Raw genomic sequence first — 17327 nt, forward strand, 5'->3', positions numbered from 1 at the left:
ATACATACATACATACATACATATATATATAGGTTTATAATGGTTCAATATTGAGTCATCAATTGTAATAAACGTACCACAGAGATGTAAGATGTTAACAGAGGAAACTGAGTAGGGGAGATAAGCGTAGATGGGAATTACCTGTACTATTGGCTCAAATTTTGGTAAACATGAAACTTTTCTAAAAAATTAAGTTTATTACAAATGTGAAGTTTATTCAAAATAAATACTATAAAATAAACTGGTGTTTTCCTTTGAAGATATCTTGAAGAATTGGCCCATTTCTTTTGTGTTGTGAAATTTGTATATAAAGTGTTGTTCTTAGTATTAGTTGAATATTCTCTTAATATCCCCAGGATCAGTAGTGATGTTCCCTCTTTCATTCCTGATACTGGTTATTCTTGTGCACTTTTTCTTGGTTAGTGCAGTGAATTGCTTGATGTGGCCCTTCTAGCCATTGTCCTCCATTCTGTGTTGTATTGTAAATCCTATTATCTATGCCTGTTTGGGGTGGTGTGGCAGTTAAGGTCAGGTATCAACTTGGCTGGGCAGCTGGTAGTAGTCATTCCCTATCATGACTGACAATAGGCTCTGTGATGGGATTTGCCTTGAGCTGCTGATTGTTAAAAGCCATCCACTTAGGTCATTGCTGTTGGAGCAACACAGGTGGAAGTATCTTGAGTCCTGCCTTGCTGGAGGGTATAACTCAAATCCCCACCCTTAGCTTCCTTGAGGGTATACCTAGAAATCTCCTGGGAGGGTTCACCCTCCTCTTGCTCCGGTTTTGTGTTTTGGCTCATCTTCATCTCACCCCTGGATTTGGGACAGCAGCCGTCATCTGATCTGCTGACCGAGGTTCATCAAACCCCAAGAGTTGGGAGGATCCTCCAGACCCACTCATGGACCTGGGACTCGCCAGCCTGCCAGATTCTTCCACAACCACCACCACGTGAGACAATTTCTTGGGTGTCTGTGAGTTCTGTGAGGTGTTATAGCAAAATGCAGAACCCTAAAATGGGGGAAATTACTGGGAGGAGGAGGAGGAATTAATGTCTGAAATGATGGAGTGGCACAGTAGTTTGGACATTTGGGACATCTTTAACCTCTGCCTCATGGGGACTGGCCTTGTGCTGATCTTTCTGAGAGAGACTGTTCAAGCAGTTAGCATTGCTAACATTTTATCAAATTTATTGACTTTTTCAAAGAATCAGCTTTTGATTTCATTGATTTACTGTATTAAACCTGTTTTCAATTTTGTTGGAAAAAAAAAAAAAAACCTTTTTCTATCTTTATAGTATTAATCATTGGTTACTAATTGCCCTACATTCTCCTGAGTTACACTCCTTTCATTATTAGAGGTAACTCGATCTTATAGCTGATATTTAAAATGTTTCACAATTTAGGCCAGTAAGTCCATGGAGGTACATAGTACAACTAGTACAATGACCAGCTTAAGAGTACATATTTAACATACATTATTTATTTTCCCCTTTTCCTTTGACTCTGAAGCTCCTAATAAGAAAATCCTCTCCCTAGGGCAGCTAGCAGAGAAAATACTATATAAATCAGAGCCTATCACTTAGCTACAGTTAAAGGAGGTTGTAAGCTCTATGCTTGAACATTTCAATTATGGAATCTCTTTCTATCTCAGGGAAGAAATCTAAGAATTCCATATTCTTAATGGATTCTTCTTTTTCTTGCCCCCAACTTAGCACAGAAAAGTTTCCTTTCAAAAAATAGTTCCTTTTATAAAGTGTTATCTACAAGAATAGAAAGGAGAAGTCTAGATAATCTGTAACTGAGTAATATAAAACATTTTGCATGATTTTAACAGAATATTTACACTAATCATCATTACAACACTGCCATCATACTACATTTCAAGAAGCATTTACTGAGCATCTTCCATGAGTTTTGTTTTGATACCCATATCTATCACCATTTAGTCCATTCTGACTCACAGCAACCTTATAGGACAGAGTATAACTGCTTCATAGGATTTCCAAGGCCATACATTCTTATGGAAGCAGACTACCTCATCTTTCTCCTGTGGAGAGGCTGGTGGTTTTGAACTAACCTTTTGGTTAGAAGCCGAATGCTTTAACCACTGCAGCACCAAAACATCTTTTTGCTTTGATGGCCACCAGGAATTCTATGACTTGGTCCTTACTCATACCAAGTTAATAAACACAAAACATAGCCCTGAGAAAAGTGACCAGGGAGTGAGATGAACAGCGAAGAGAAATCAGACTTTTCTTTTTCAAGCACAGTTTTAAACTAAATGTGCCTAGTCTACAATACAGATTTAAAAACAAGTAAAAGGTATCCAAGAATTAATTAGTATTTTATTTCTTGATTTTTTGCTTTGCATTTGACCTTCTCTCTATGTGCTAAACATTTTAGCATAGAAAGTACTATTGAAATTCTACCATTAGCTTATTCTATGACTTTGCAAGTCACAGCACTACCATGGCAATAGGTCTGTACTTTCTCAAATATAAAATCAGAGGACTGGGGTAAATTAAACTTGAAAGTTCAAACCACAAATTAAGTTATGTGACTAACCCACTGCTGTCACATCATATCCAACCCACAGCAACCCCTCCTTGAGTTTCTGAGGTGGTATCACTACAAAAGTAGATTGCCCAACCTTCCTTCTGAGGAGTGGCTGGTGGGTTTGAACCACCAGCCTTCTGGTTAGCAGTCAAATGCCTTAGGCACTACATTACCAGAGTCCTAAATTATACGACTACCAAATGTAAATTTACTAGTAAATTATATGACTACCATATGCAAGTAAATGCTGCTAAGGTTTTTTATTTTCCACTTCACTGAAATTACGACTGTATGTTCAGGTATTAGACTGCATGATTTATACCTACCATTTCTAATTATCAAAAACTCTGCAATGTAGGTTCTATGAAACTGAGTAAACAGAAACTGAGTGACTGGCTTACCAAATATCATAGAGGCATAAATGTACTTACTGAGACATCATGCACAATCTTTTATTTTCTTCTCCCACAGAAGTTCATATTTTATACTATTTACATGAATTATTTCTACAGAGATCTAAATAAAACCAAAACCAGTAGCCATCAAGTCAATTCTAACTCATGGCAACCCTATATGTTACAAAGTAGAACTGCAGTGCACCATAAGGTTTTTATGGCTGTGACCTTTCACAGCAGATAGCCATACCTGCCTTCCTCTCGATGTGTTCAAATGCCTCTGGATGTGTTCAAATTGCCAACCTTTCAGTTAGTAGTTGAGTACTTAAACATTTGAGCCTCAGGGACTCTCAGAGATCAAAACAGATATCAGGAAACAAGACAACTATATTTTTTAAAAATGTGAAGTCAATTCACTTTGAAATTCAAACTACCAGGGCTAGAAATACTCAGTATCTACTCACATGATGCAACAGACGTTTCAGTTTCAGTAACTGAGTTTTTACAGCAGTGCAGTCCTGGACCATGTGCCGGAGGGTCATTTCATCCAGTATTACGGTATTTTCTGGTACATCAGCAAACATTTTCTGAGCCTGGAAAAAGGGGGTCCCTCCATAGCTTTCAAAATGACCCAAAGAAGATTCTCTATAGGGAGGGCCTCTGGAAGTGTAGGGGAAGAAGGTAGGAGTGGAGGGGAAGATATACAGTACAATTTTAGTAAGAAATAAAAATAAAGATATTATTGTAATAATTATTATAATAAGTTATCATTATCACCAAGCCTATAACTTGCACTCACTCACCTCAGTCATGGAATTTGTTTCCAATGAAAGGTCCAATCAGCTCTAATTGTCATTAATAAAATTATCCTCTGCACTCCTCCCCCCTTTTTTGTGTATTTTACACATTAGCGGAATAAACCTTCTTCCTTAGGAACTAGAATAGAAACAAAATATTCTGGAAAAGCCTTACCTGGTAAAAAGTATGCTTATTCTTCCTTTTGTATGCTGACTGTCTGCTCTTATCTTTAGATTTTGTCAGGTCTCTTCAAGCTTCACACATTTTTAACCTCTTAACTATGCTACCAAACAAAAACACCCTCACTGCCATAGGAGCTCTGGTAGCATTATGCCTAAGGCACTTGACTGCTAACCAGAAGGCTGTCTGTTCAAACCCACCAGCCACTCCTTGGAAGGAAGGCTAGGCAATCTACTTCCGTAGTGATACTGCCTCGGAAACCCAAGAAGGGGTCACTATGAGTCAGGTCCAACTCGATGTCAAATAAAAACAATAGCCATCCAGTCAATTCTGACTCACAGCAACCCCTATTGGGTTTCCAAGGTAGTAAATCTTTATGGAATGAGATTGCCCAATTTTCCTTCCATGGAGTGGCTGGTGGGTTTGAACTGCCAACCTTCTGCTTAGCAGTCTAATACTAAGCACTTTTAATTCTCAGCTTGGATACATTCTTGGACTCCCATTTCTTATGTGAGCCAGCAGAAAATTAAGATGTACTGTTATTTATTCTTTCTGTTGCTCTTTGCCATCGAGTCGGCCTTGACTCATAGCGACCCCTCCTTGGGTTTCCGAGGTGGTATCACTATGGAAGTAGATTGCCCAACCTTCCTTCCAAGGAGTGGCTGGTGGGTTTGAACCACCAGCCTTCTGGTTAGCAGTCCAGTGCCTGAGGCACTATGCTACCAGAGCTGTTGCTTTTATACTGTTGATAATTCATCTTTTCCAAATAGATTAAACAAAGTTTTATGAAAGTATACTACACATTTCCTAGTCTTATGCTGCATTTTTTAAAAATCTATTCAATTTACAATTTTCTTCAGTTTCATCCAGTAATATGCATGCAGAATAAGACAATCTTCCTTCCAACAAGTTTCAAATACTAATCAATTAATTAGTACTAATTTATCCTTTCATGACTATAGTGATATACATCTATTCATGGAGTGATGAAAATGTATTACAAAAAGGTACTTGATTCTGTATGTTGGTATTATTATTATTTGAGTACCTGACAAGTGGACAGTAGAGGTATTAATAGCTATGTTTTCAGAGAAAAAGAAAGTTGATATACTTTGGGAAATTTTACTGAATAAGAAAGGATTTGGAAGGAGGGATCAAGTGTAAGATTTGGGTTTGACTAGAATAAGAGACTAAGATTTTCTTAAAAAAAGATGATGAAATGTAAAAGTGCAAGGCATGTTTTCTAGACACAAGGAGGCAAACTCTTAAATATGGTTTACAAGGCTGCAGATAACCAGAGCTCAATTTATTCTTCAACTTCACCTTCAACATATTGCTTTCCTCAGAGCGACTTCTTAACTCATACCTAATTATAGGAAATTCCCAAAGTACGCTATCATTACACTATCTCCAAATCCATGTCCTCTATCTTTCTGAACTCTGTCAATCTACCTGTCCTGCCCTCAACTCCACACCTGATCTAGAAAACTCTTATCATCTCAAATTTTTTGGTACTTTTTCAGGAAGGATTTAGCACCTCCACAAGTGTCCTGATGCACTACTATACTGTGTTCCATTATAGTACTTATCAGTGTATTTACCAAATTTTAAACTCCATGGGAAAATGGACTGTATACTATTCTATTTGTCCCTGAAAAAAGGCGTTTGTTTTGATTTTTTTTTTTTTTTGTTTGACTGAATGTCAGAGTAATAAGCTTGGATTTTAACTAAGTCAGTTTCTTGGAGGATTCCATCTGCAAGATTCTATAATGTTGGAGTTGTAACATGAGAAAAACAATGCTTTAGAATTGCAACCTAGAAATCATTTTAAAACAAAAATAAACCCAAACCTATTGCCACCAAGTTGATTCCAACTCACAGTGACCCCAAGTGTTACAGAGTAGAACTGCTCCTTAGGGGTTTCTTGTCTGCAGTCTTCACAGAAGCAGTTTGCCTGGCCTTTCTTTCACAGAGCTGCTGGGTGGTTTCAAGCTACCAAGCTTTAGATTAGTAGTTAACTGCAAGCTGCTTAGGTCATCCCGGGATCTTCTGCAACATGACAGCCAGGTATAAAATAAGAGCTTGTACTAGGTTGATATAAATGTGAACCAAATGCAAGAACTAATGACTTTAAAGAATTTCAAAGGAAGAGTCAACAACTCTTCATCACTAAGTGAATATTGGGGAAAAGAATGCCATCTAGTATAATATAGCCAGCTTGGGCCTAGGATTTATATTTAAATCCTGGCTGGCAGTAACTAGCTATTAAAAATACTTACTATCTTTGATCTGCAGTTTCTTTAACTCTAAATGTTCACCACTGGTTACTGAATAAAATACACATGCACTAGAGACTGTACTTCAAAGACTTCCACCATGAGATCCAAAACTGAATTTATATCTTCTGTAAGACTAAAATCCTACCTCCTCCATGAAGCGCTTCCTGATCCCATTAATTAGATAAAACTACAGTTTTATGTACCTTAATTTATCTTACACCATAAATTATAGTAATCTAATTATTGTTGGGAGCTCTGGTAGCGTAGTACCTAAGGCACTGGACTGCTAACCAGAAGGCTGATGGTTCAAAGCCACCAACCACTCCTCAGAAGGAAGATGGGGCAATCTACTTCCGTAGTGATACTGCCTCGGAAACCCAAGGAGGGGTCATTATGAGTCAGGGCCAACTCGATGGCACATAACATCAACAACAACAATTAGATTGTTAAGTCCATTGAAAACAGGGATTATGTCTTGTCATTTTTATACTATCCACCCAGAACATATGTATTAAAATTTCATCTCTGTCACTTACTAGCTACATAACACACTAAGGAAGTATTTAATCTCCCTGTTTCATTTCCCTTATCTACAATGTAAAGATAGTAACTGTACTTATCTCATAATCTTAGCATAAAAATTAAATGAGGAATTACATGTTATAATGCTTAGAACAGTACCTGGCATTATAATTAATGCTAAATAAAAGCTTACAATTGTTGTTACTATGAATAATTTTCAACTTCTTTATATAATGAAAACATTTTCAATCAGAAATGTCAAAAGAACCATCATACACTTATTTGCTGATTATTAAAAATTTCCTATGTGTTTTATATCCGTGTATGTTTGCTAAACCATTTCAAAATAAACTGCAGATAACGTAACAAGTCACCAGAAGATCATTTGACTTTTGCTGGAAAAAGTGAATATGACTGAGAAAGCCAAAAGGCAAAAGGAGACTGATGAAAATGGAACAGAAAGTAAATGTATAACAGTTATTTTCAGAAAATAAAAGGAAACTATGAAGACAAGAGAGGAAAAAAAAATAGGATAGAAAAATAATGAGGATTGTAAGATTTCAGATTCTGAGATGATGATCCACTTCCTACATGAGAATGTGAATCTTCAAAACAAAAGGAAGCCTAGTCAGTGCAATAAGAAAAGAAAACGAAATAAATGGTATCCAATTAGAAAAGAAGAAATAAAACTATCTTTATTCTTAGATGACTTTACCATATATAAAAAAAAATCTAAAGAGTCCACAAGAAAACTTCTAGGGCTATAGGGGAATTTAGCAAACATGTAGCATATAAGGCTAACAAACAAAAATCAACTGGGTTTAATGCACTAGCAATGAGAAATGTGAAAGGGAAATGAGGAAAACAACTTCATTTACAATAGCATCTTAGAGATTAAAACACCGGAAAAAATCTAATCAGAGATGTGAAGTACTTATACAATGAAAACTATAAAACATTGCTGAAAGAGATTAAAGACATTGTAAACAAATGGAAAGATGTTCCATGTTCATGGATTGGAAGAGTTAATATTATTAAAATGGCAATACTACTAAAACTGACCTATACATTCAATGTAATCCCAATCAAATTTTCAACAACCTTCTGTACAAAAATGGAAAACCAATCCTCAACTTTACGTGGAATGGCAAGAGGCCCCAAGGACTAAAACTACATTGAAAGAGAGTAACAAAGAAGGAGGACTCACGGTTCCTAACTTTGAAACATGTTATACAGCTACAGTAATCAAAATAGTCTGATATTGGTATAAGAACAGATATACAGACAAATGGAACAGTATTGAGAGTCCAGAAATAGACCCACATATCCATGGTCAACTGATTTCTGACGAAGTTGCTAAGTTCATTTAATGGGGGAAACAAGAGTCTCTTCAATAAATAGTACTGGGAAAAACAGATTTCCAAATGCAGAAAAATGAAGCTGGGTTCATGCCTCACACCATACAGAAAAGCAAAATCAAAATAAAAAACCTAAGCATGAAAAGTAAAACCATAAAATTCTTACAAGAAAATGCAGGCACAACCCTGTCAGCCTGTGGTAGTTAAGGTTGTGTGTCAATTTGGCTGGGCCTGGTTGAGTGTCTGGGCAACTGGTAGTTACTGCCCATGGTGAGATTGGTAATTAACTTCACAGTGGAATCTACTGCAGCTGAGGGGCTGCTTTAAGAATGCGGCCTGCCTCCAACATATATAAAGCAACTTTAAGGAAGGTCTCTAGCATTTTGTCATGCTTGGACCCTTCATGTAGCCAAGTCTTCATTCAGTAACCTGCCATGCCCTACCAATCTTGGGACTTTTAATGAACTTGAATCAATGGCCTGAAGAGTTGATGCATTGAACATCAATGACTGAAAACCAGAGGAACTGTAGGATGACGTCAAGAACATCATCCACGAAGAAAGCAAAAGGTCATTAAAAATACAAGAAAAGAAGACCAAAATTGATGTCAGAAGAGACGCTGAAACTTGCCCTTGAACAGAGAGTAGCTAAAGCAAATGGAAGAAATGACAACATAAATGAGCTGAACAGAAGATTTCAAAGAGCAGCTCGAGCAGACAAAGCCAATTATTATAATGAAATGTGAAAAGAACTGGAATTAAAAAACCAAAAGGGACAAACATGCTCAGCATTTCTCAAGTTGAAAGAATTGAAGAAAAAATTTTAAGCCTTGAATTGCAACACTGAAAGATCCTATGGACAAAATATTGAACGATGCAGGAAAACATCAAAAGAAGATACAAAGAAAACACAGTCACTGTATCAAAAAGAATTGGTCAATGTTCATCCATTTCAGGAGGTGGCATATGATCAAGAACCAATGATACTGAAGGAAGAAGTCAAGGCTGCACTGAAGGAATAAGCAAAGAACAAGGCTCCAGGAACTGACGGAATACCCATTGAGATTTGGAAGACAGCTACCTGGCCAATTGAATAGGAAAGATCCATATTTGTACCCATTCCAAAGAAAGGTGATCCCACAGAATGTGGAAATTATCAAACAGTATCATTAATATCACATGCAAGTAAAATCTTACTGAAGATAACTCAAAAACAGCTGCAGCAGTATATTGACAACTTCCAGAAATGCAAGCTGGATTCAGAAGAGGACATGGAACAAGAGATATTATAGCTGATGTCAGATCGATCTTTGCTGAAAGCAAAGAAGACCAGAAAGATGTTTATGTTTTACTGACTATGCAAAAGCATTTGATTGTGGAGCATAACAAATGATGGATAACATCGAGAAGAACAGGAATTCCAGAACACTTGACCGTACTCATGAGGAACCTGTATATAGATCAGAGGGCTGTCATTCAAACAGAACAAGGGGATACTGCACGGTTTAAAATCACAAAGGGAGTGTGTCAGGGCTGTATCCTTTCACCATACTTAGGGAATCTGTATACTCATCAAATAAATAATCCGAGAAGCTGGATTATATGAAGAACGAGGCATCAGGATTGGAGGAAGACTCACTGAAAACCTGCAATACGCAGATGACACAACTTTGCTTGCTGAAAGTGAGGCTGCTGAAGAAGATTAAAGACTACAGTCTGCAGTATGTATTACACCTCAATATAAAGAAAACAAAAATTCTCACAACCGATCCAATAAACAGCTTCATGATGAGCAGAGAAAATACTGAAGTTGTCAAGGACTTCATCTTACTTAGTTCTACAATCAATACCAATGGAAGCAGCAGTCTAGACATCATACAACATACCACACTGGGCAAATCTGCTGCAAAAGACCACTTTCAAGTGCTAAAGAGCAAAGATGTCTCCTTGAAGACTAAGGTGCGCCTAACCCAAGCCATGGTATTTTCATTCACCTCTTATGCATGTGAGAGCTGGACAGTGAATAAGGAAGACTGAAGAAGAGTTGATGCTTTTGAGTTGTGGTGTTGGAGAAGAACGCTAAGAGTACCATGGACTGCTCAAAAGACTAACAGATTTGTCCTGGAAGAAGTACAGCCAGAATGCTCTTTGGAAGCGAGAATGGTCAGATTTCATCCCACCTACTTTGGTCATGGGAGCTCTGATAGCATAGTCTAAGGCACTTGACTGCTAACCAGAAGCCTGGCCGTTCAAACCCACCAGCCACTCCTCGGAAGGAAGGTTGGGCAATCTACTTCCACAGTGATACTGCCTCGGCAACCCAAGGAGGGGTCGCTATGAGTTGGGGCCGACTCAATGGCACATAACAACAACAACAACAACAACAACTTTGGTCATGCTGTCAGGAGGAACCATATCCTGGAGAAGGATATCATATTTGGTAAAGTGGAGGGTCAATGAAAAAGGGGAAGGCCTCCACGAGATGGATGGACATAGTGGCTGCAACAATGGGCTCAGGTATAGCAAGTATTGTGAGGCTGGCACAGAACTGGGCAGTGTTTTGTTCTGCTGTGCATCGGGTCTCTATGAGTCAGAGACGACTCGGCTGCACATAATAATGACCTACCACGTGGTTTGGTAATATCAGGACTGTGCTTTTTTACTTGTCAACCTTGGGTTTGTCAGCCTCAGCAGTCAGCAGCTGCCTGAATGAAGAAAGCCTCCGGCATCAGTGGGCCAAGAACAAGAGGAAAAGCCCAAGATTGAGGGGACTTCACCCAGCCCCTAGAGCTAGCACTTTGAACTTGGACTTCTAGCCTCCAAAACTATTGTTGTTGTTGTTGTTGTTATTTGCCGTCAAGTCGGCCCTGACTCATAGTGACCCCTCCTTGGGTTTCTGAGGCAGTATCACTACGGAAGTAGGATTGCCCAACCTTCCTTCTGAGTCCAAAACTATAAGAGAATAAAATTCTGTTTGTTAAAGCTATCCCATTTGTGGTATATTACTGTTAGAGCACCACAAACATGCGCTTAGTTATTAATAATGGATTATCTAATATGATGACAAAAGCACAAACAGCAAAAGGCAAGCTAGATAAATGGGACCTCATTAAAATTAAAAAGTCATGGTTGGGTCATGGTTTCATGAGACATCCCAGTTAACTGGCCTAATAATGTGTTTAGTGCTTCTGTTGTACCTCCTAGTTTGTTGCATAGTTTCTGGAGTCTTCGAAGCTTTGCAAGCAGCCATTCAAGGCACAACAATTGGTCTCTATTCACCTGGAGCAACAAAGGAAGAAGGAGAGTCAGATACAGGAAGAGGAAATGGAATGTGTGGCTAACTGCATCCATAAACAACTGCCTCATTTGCCATGGGTCCAGAAGAATTAGACGGTGCCTGGCTACCGATACTGAATATTTTAATCAAAGAATCTATTGAATAATCCTGATCAATAAGGGGAAAATACAGAATAGAATTTAACATTCTCATGGAATCCAGATTTTCTGGAGCCATGGAGGCTGAAGAACCCCCACAACTATTGCCTTGAGGTACTCTTTAAATTTTAAACTAAAAATATTCCCTTAAATCTTTTTAAAACCAAACAGTAGTTTAGCTTAACTAGAAAAGAAAAGTCTGGCTTGAGCATTATGCTCTTTTAAGATCTATATTTATGGGATCAAATTGACAACAGCAACTGAAAGATTAGATAGCAACTTTAGGAGGTAGTAAGTGTATATTAATGAGGGAGGAATAACTCAGGAAAAAAGAGTGAGAATGGTTGTACAGCAGCTCAAAGAATGTAATTACTGTCTTTGAAATGTACATGCAGAAACTTGAATTGTTGTAAGTTTTTACTGTATATATTCTCAAGAACAATAATAAATAAATAAGATAAATTATATGTACATTTATTTATCCAAACCAAACTAACTGCCCTCAAGTCAATTCTGACTCAGAGTGATCCCATTGGGTTTCCAAGGCTATTAATCTTTATAGAAGCACAACTGCCCCATCTTTCTTCTGCAGAGTGGCTGGTGGGTTCCAATCATTAACTTTTTGATTAGCAGCAAAACACTTTAACCACTATACCACCAGGACTCCTTTTATATATAGAAAGAGAAGGTAAAATCTCTTAAGAATGAAAGGATAAATCTAGGGTTAAATAATAATAGAAGATAAACATGAGACAGAGAAGGGATTACTGGCTACAACAGCAATATTAAATTAACATGCATAAATCTGTATGAGTATATCTCATTTTACTGCACTCACTTTACCATGTTTCACAGACACTGTGGTTTTTTAACAAATTGAAAGGTTTGGCAATGCTGAGTTGAGCAAGTGCACTGTCATCATTTTCCCAATTGCGTGTGCTCACTCTGTATTTCTGTGTCACATTTTAGTAATTCTCACAAAATTTCAAGTATTTTATAATGTTGCTGCACAGTTAAAAGACTACTGTATAGTGTGAATATAATTTTCATATCACTAGGAAATAAAAATTTGTCGGACTTGCTTTATTGTAACCTTTGCTTTATTGTGGTAGTTTGAAACTGAACCCAAAATACCTCCAAGGTATGCCTGTACCTGAGCACATATAACAATAATGATGAAGTTTGAGCCCAGAGAAACACAGAAATCAAGTGGAGAAAGTAATCAGAAGCAGTCATTTTAGATGACGGGATACACTGGAAGGCCAGTAGTATGTTAGTAAAGGGAAAACATGTGACCAACCACAGGCAAAGCTGGCTAGTAGAAATGAAGAACTAAGCTAATTTGTGATTCTGTATTAATCTTAAGGTTTGTGAGTCATTAGTTAGGCAGGTGCAGACATACACATGTGTATGTGTGGGTGACAAAAAGAAAGATGTTTCTTCTTCATTTCTTTCCTAATTCAAATCACAGCTTTTATATCACAACACTATTTTAGTGTCTCTTTTCTTAAAGTTAATAAAAATTATATATTAAAAGTTAAGTATGTTTATTTTTGTGTTCATAGTTATATTTTTTTAAAAAAAAAGTATGGCAGGAGGAAGCATTTCTGAAGTGGCAGAAAAAAATCCCTTACAATAAAACTTGTGAAAATCATCTTTTTTTCAGAAACCTGGAAATCAACTAAAAGCTTGTAAGCATTATTCTAATGAGTATTATTCCATAAAGAGAGCTAAATCTTGACAAGAACAGTAAGCTGTGCAGTGTCTTAATTTACCACAGTAGATCACTACTTCCTAGCTCTAAGGTAGGCTTGAAAACTAAGATCATCACACACACAAGAGCTGTGAAATCCAGCTGCAAGTGGAGAGGCACAGTAGGTCTGGAACCCTCCAAAGCAACCCATCTCAAAGAACTGCTATTGTTTAACCTATCTGATAGCTCCCTACACAAGACTCTTTCTCAGGGCGCTTCTTCATTTGACCTGATTCAGAGTTCACAGAGTGCCAACAACCTGACCTCATGATGTTTGTTGAGAAAAAGCAGTGCCAACTGATTAAAGACAAACATAAATCAAGGGCACAGAATTGAGAGTCCAGAAATAAACCGTTATGTTTATAACTAATTGATTTTCAACATAAAAAAAAAAATCAGTTGAGATGACTTCTGGTTAAGATGGTGGAATAAGCAGACAAGCTACACAAACCCTCCTCAACAAAGAAAAGAGAAACCAACTGACAACTACAGAACATAACTCTGGAACCTCTAGCTTTGAAAGGAAGGATACAGAAGTGGATTAAAAACCAACTAGCAGAAGAACGTGAATGAAAACAGTGAATAAGGAGACAAACAGCTGTGGACTCTCAGTTATCCTGATAGCACGGACAGTCTGAATATTTCCAAGTGGTGTTAGGACCTGAGAATTAACCTAAAAATTGGCCATTCTAGCCAAGGGCTACATGGACGACTGTGTTTGTGGCTGATGACTAAAAGGGGAAACAGTAAAGAAGGAGACAAACTAAGCTGCAGACTTTTGCCTTTTCAGAGGGCACAGCCATTTTGAATGTTTACAAGTGGCGGCCATTTAGGATATTTAAAGCAACGGCATTTATATTTAGATTCCAGGGACCTAAGAATAGGCTCCACTTGCCAAGGACAACACAGACATACTGGAGGCTGACGAATGCAAAGGAGGTAGGTGGTGAGTTCATTAAGTGCTGTCAATGAGCAGAATGGAAGAATAGAAGAGCACAGTACCCTGTTTATCCAGATACATCCAAACAAAACAAAGAAAATAAAAAATCTTGGGTGAATCACTCCAAAATATAATCACCAATTAAATATAAATACAACAAAGTCACAATGTCTCAGAGAAAACAGACCATCAGAGGCCATACAAAGAAGCAAAATAAAGCAGTAGACCCAAGGGACCAGGATACAAACCCAGAACACATCCTGGAGGAAGAAGCAGCATTGGAACTCCCTCATAAGGAATGCAAAAGAATTATATTTAGGTACATTTCAATGGATTGAGAGACAGATCAAGGAAAACAGTGACAAAACTGAGAAAAACAAAGACAAAACACCAGAACAATTTCAAAAGACAATACAAGAAAATAAAGACAAAATAAACAAAAAATTAGAAATGATACAAAATCTACAGACAGAAATTCAGAAGATTAATACTAAATTTTCAGAAATAGATAATGTTAGGCCAAGTAAAATATGTCAGTTGGCAGCTTCCTCCAGGTGTCAGGCCCTGATGATACAGCCTGATAAGACAACCGAAGTGACAGAACCCGCCCAGGCTGGAAGGTCCCATGCAATGACAAACTTCCTCCTGTGAAGCCCCCTCATGCTAATTAAGTGCAGACCCATGCTAACAGCTAACTGGACCCTGCCATTTCCTTAGAGGACCCTGTCATTTCCTTGGTGTCCCCAATTAGGTCCTCTCTGTGTCTATAAAAATCTGTCCCCCCTTCCCAGGGGTGTGACTTCTCTGGCCTTGATGCTAGGGCATGAGAACCTCACCTGGGAGTGCTAATAAACTGCTTCTCTGAAACAACTCTGTGTCCTGGTGTCTCGGCAACTCTGCATTACAGATAACACATTGAATGGGCAAAGAAGTAGAACTGAATCAATGGAAGACAGAATCAGTGAGACTGAAGACAAATAACTCAATACTTCTTTGGAAAGGGATAAATCAGAAAAAAAGTTCAAAACAAAATGAAAAAAGCCAAAGGTTCATGTGGGATACCATCAAGAGGAATAACCTACACATAATCAGAATTCCAGAACAGGAAGAGAGAAATAAAACCACTGAGAAAATAGTGAAAGCTTTGTTGGAGGAGAATTTCCCTGATAAGATCAAAGACAAGAATACATCCATCCAAGAAGTTCAATGAGCCCCAACAGGACAGACTCCAAAGACATATCATCATCAAACTTACCAAAACCAAAGACAAAGAAAGGACACTGAAAGCAGCATGGGAAAAATAAAAAGTTACCTACAAAAGGCAATCAATAAGGTCAAGCTCTGATATCTCAGCAGAAACCATGGAGATGAGGATGGTACATATAAAATCTGGAAAGGAAAAAATTTCCAAACAAGAATTACATACCAAGCAAAACTGTCCTTCAACTATTGTTGTTGCTGTCATGTGCCATCGAGTCAGCCCCAACTTGTCCCGCAAATATGATGGTGAAATTCAGACATTTCCAGATAAGCAGAAATTAAGGGAATTTGTTAAAACCAGACAAGAGATGCTAAAGAGAGTCCTTTTGACAGAGAACCAATAACAGAAAATAACAACCAACCATTAAAACATATGATGACATAACACTGAAACCAACCCAGTTATAAAAGTATCCAAAGAAAATAAGCCTAGAAGATTGTAAACAGGGAACCAAAGACATCAATTGACAAATGAGGACAACTACAGACCAGAAAGAGGGAAAAAACTGCATAGTTACAGAACTTCTAAATGGTGAAGAAATCAAGACAATTACAAGAAAGAAGTCACTGTTCTAAACTTGGGAAGAAAATTATAAATCACAGGGTAATGTCAAAGAAAAACGATAACCCTTCACATCACAATAAAAAAGAAGGAGAAGCACATATTCTTAGAAAATACTAAAACAACAGCAACAAAGGAAGTGATAACACAATTCATAAACAAAACAAGCTTAGCACAGAAAATTATATAGAAGAAATCAGGAACACCACGAAAAAACACACAACAAAATGACAGCAACAAATACATATTTGTCGATAATTACAATGAATGTCAATGGATTAAATGCTCAAGACATGGAGAGTTCCAGACTGGATAAGAAAATATAACCCATCAACATGCTATCTACAAGAGATACATCTTAGAAACAAAGACAAAAATAGACTCAAAATAAAAGGTTGGAAAAAGACATATCAAGCAAATGGCAACCAAAAAAAGAGCAGGATTGGCAATATTAATTTCTGATAAAATTGACTTTAACAAAAAAACCACCATTAAGAGGCAAGGAAGGACATTATATAATGATTAAAGGATCAATTGAACAAGAGGACATAACCATAATAAATATCCATGCACCCAATGAAAATGCCCCAAAATATATAAAACAGACTCTAACAGAATTGAAAAAGCAAACAGATGACTCCACAGTCATAGTGGCAGACTTTAATACACCACTTTCAATGAAAGATAGAATGACTAGGAAGAAAACTCAACAAAGACACAGAACAGTTAAACAATACAATGTACCAACTTGACTTTATAGACATCTACAGAGCACTTCAGCCAACATCAGCACAATACACATTTTTTAAAATTTTTTATTTTAAGAGTTTGTTTCACATTCAACATTCCATGTATATTTAGTTTCACTCCCCATACAATATACATTCTTTACAAGTGCACATGGAACAATCTCCAGGATAGATCATTTATTATGCCACAAAGCAAGCCTTAATAAATTTAAAAACACTGAAATACTACAAAGCATCTTCTCGGATCACAATGCTATAAAATTAGAAATCAACAATAGGAAGATCAATGGAAAAAAAAAAAAAAAGCAAACACATGGAAACTGAATAACACCCTCCTTGAAACTGACTGGGTAAAGAAGATATAAAAAATGAAATTAAAAAGTACTTATAGCAAGTGAGAATGAAAACACAACATACCAAAATCTTTTGAGAGACAGCAAAAGCAGTGATCACAGGACAAGTTATACCAATAAATGCACACATCAAAAAAGAAGAGAGAGCCAAAATCAACCCCTTAACCCAACATCTCCAACAATTAGAA

The 17327-nt window shown here is 37.3% G+C and overlaps 1 protein-coding gene across 1 annotated transcript in view; it reads right to left on the reverse strand.

The window, feature by feature from the left end:
* Positions 1 to 17327, reverse strand: part of CCSER2 (coiled-coil serine rich protein 2) — a 333330-nt gene that overhangs the window by 130563 nt on the left and 185440 nt on the right. Inside the window, exon 5 of the mRNA XM_007954228.1 lies at positions 3416 to 3611. Within this exon, the coding sequence (XP_007952419.1) occupies positions 3416 to 3611 (196 nt within the window). The remainder of the gene's footprint in view (positions 1 to 3415; positions 3612 to 17327) is intronic.

This window comes from Orycteropus afer, unplaced genomic scaffold, assembly GCF_000298275.1.
Source record: "Orycteropus afer afer isolate SDZICR_OR568_19922 unplaced genomic scaffold, OryAfe1.0 scaffold00449, whole genome shotgun sequence".
Classification (NCBI taxonomy): Eukaryota; Metazoa; Chordata; class Mammalia; order Tubulidentata; family Orycteropodidae; genus Orycteropus; species Orycteropus afer.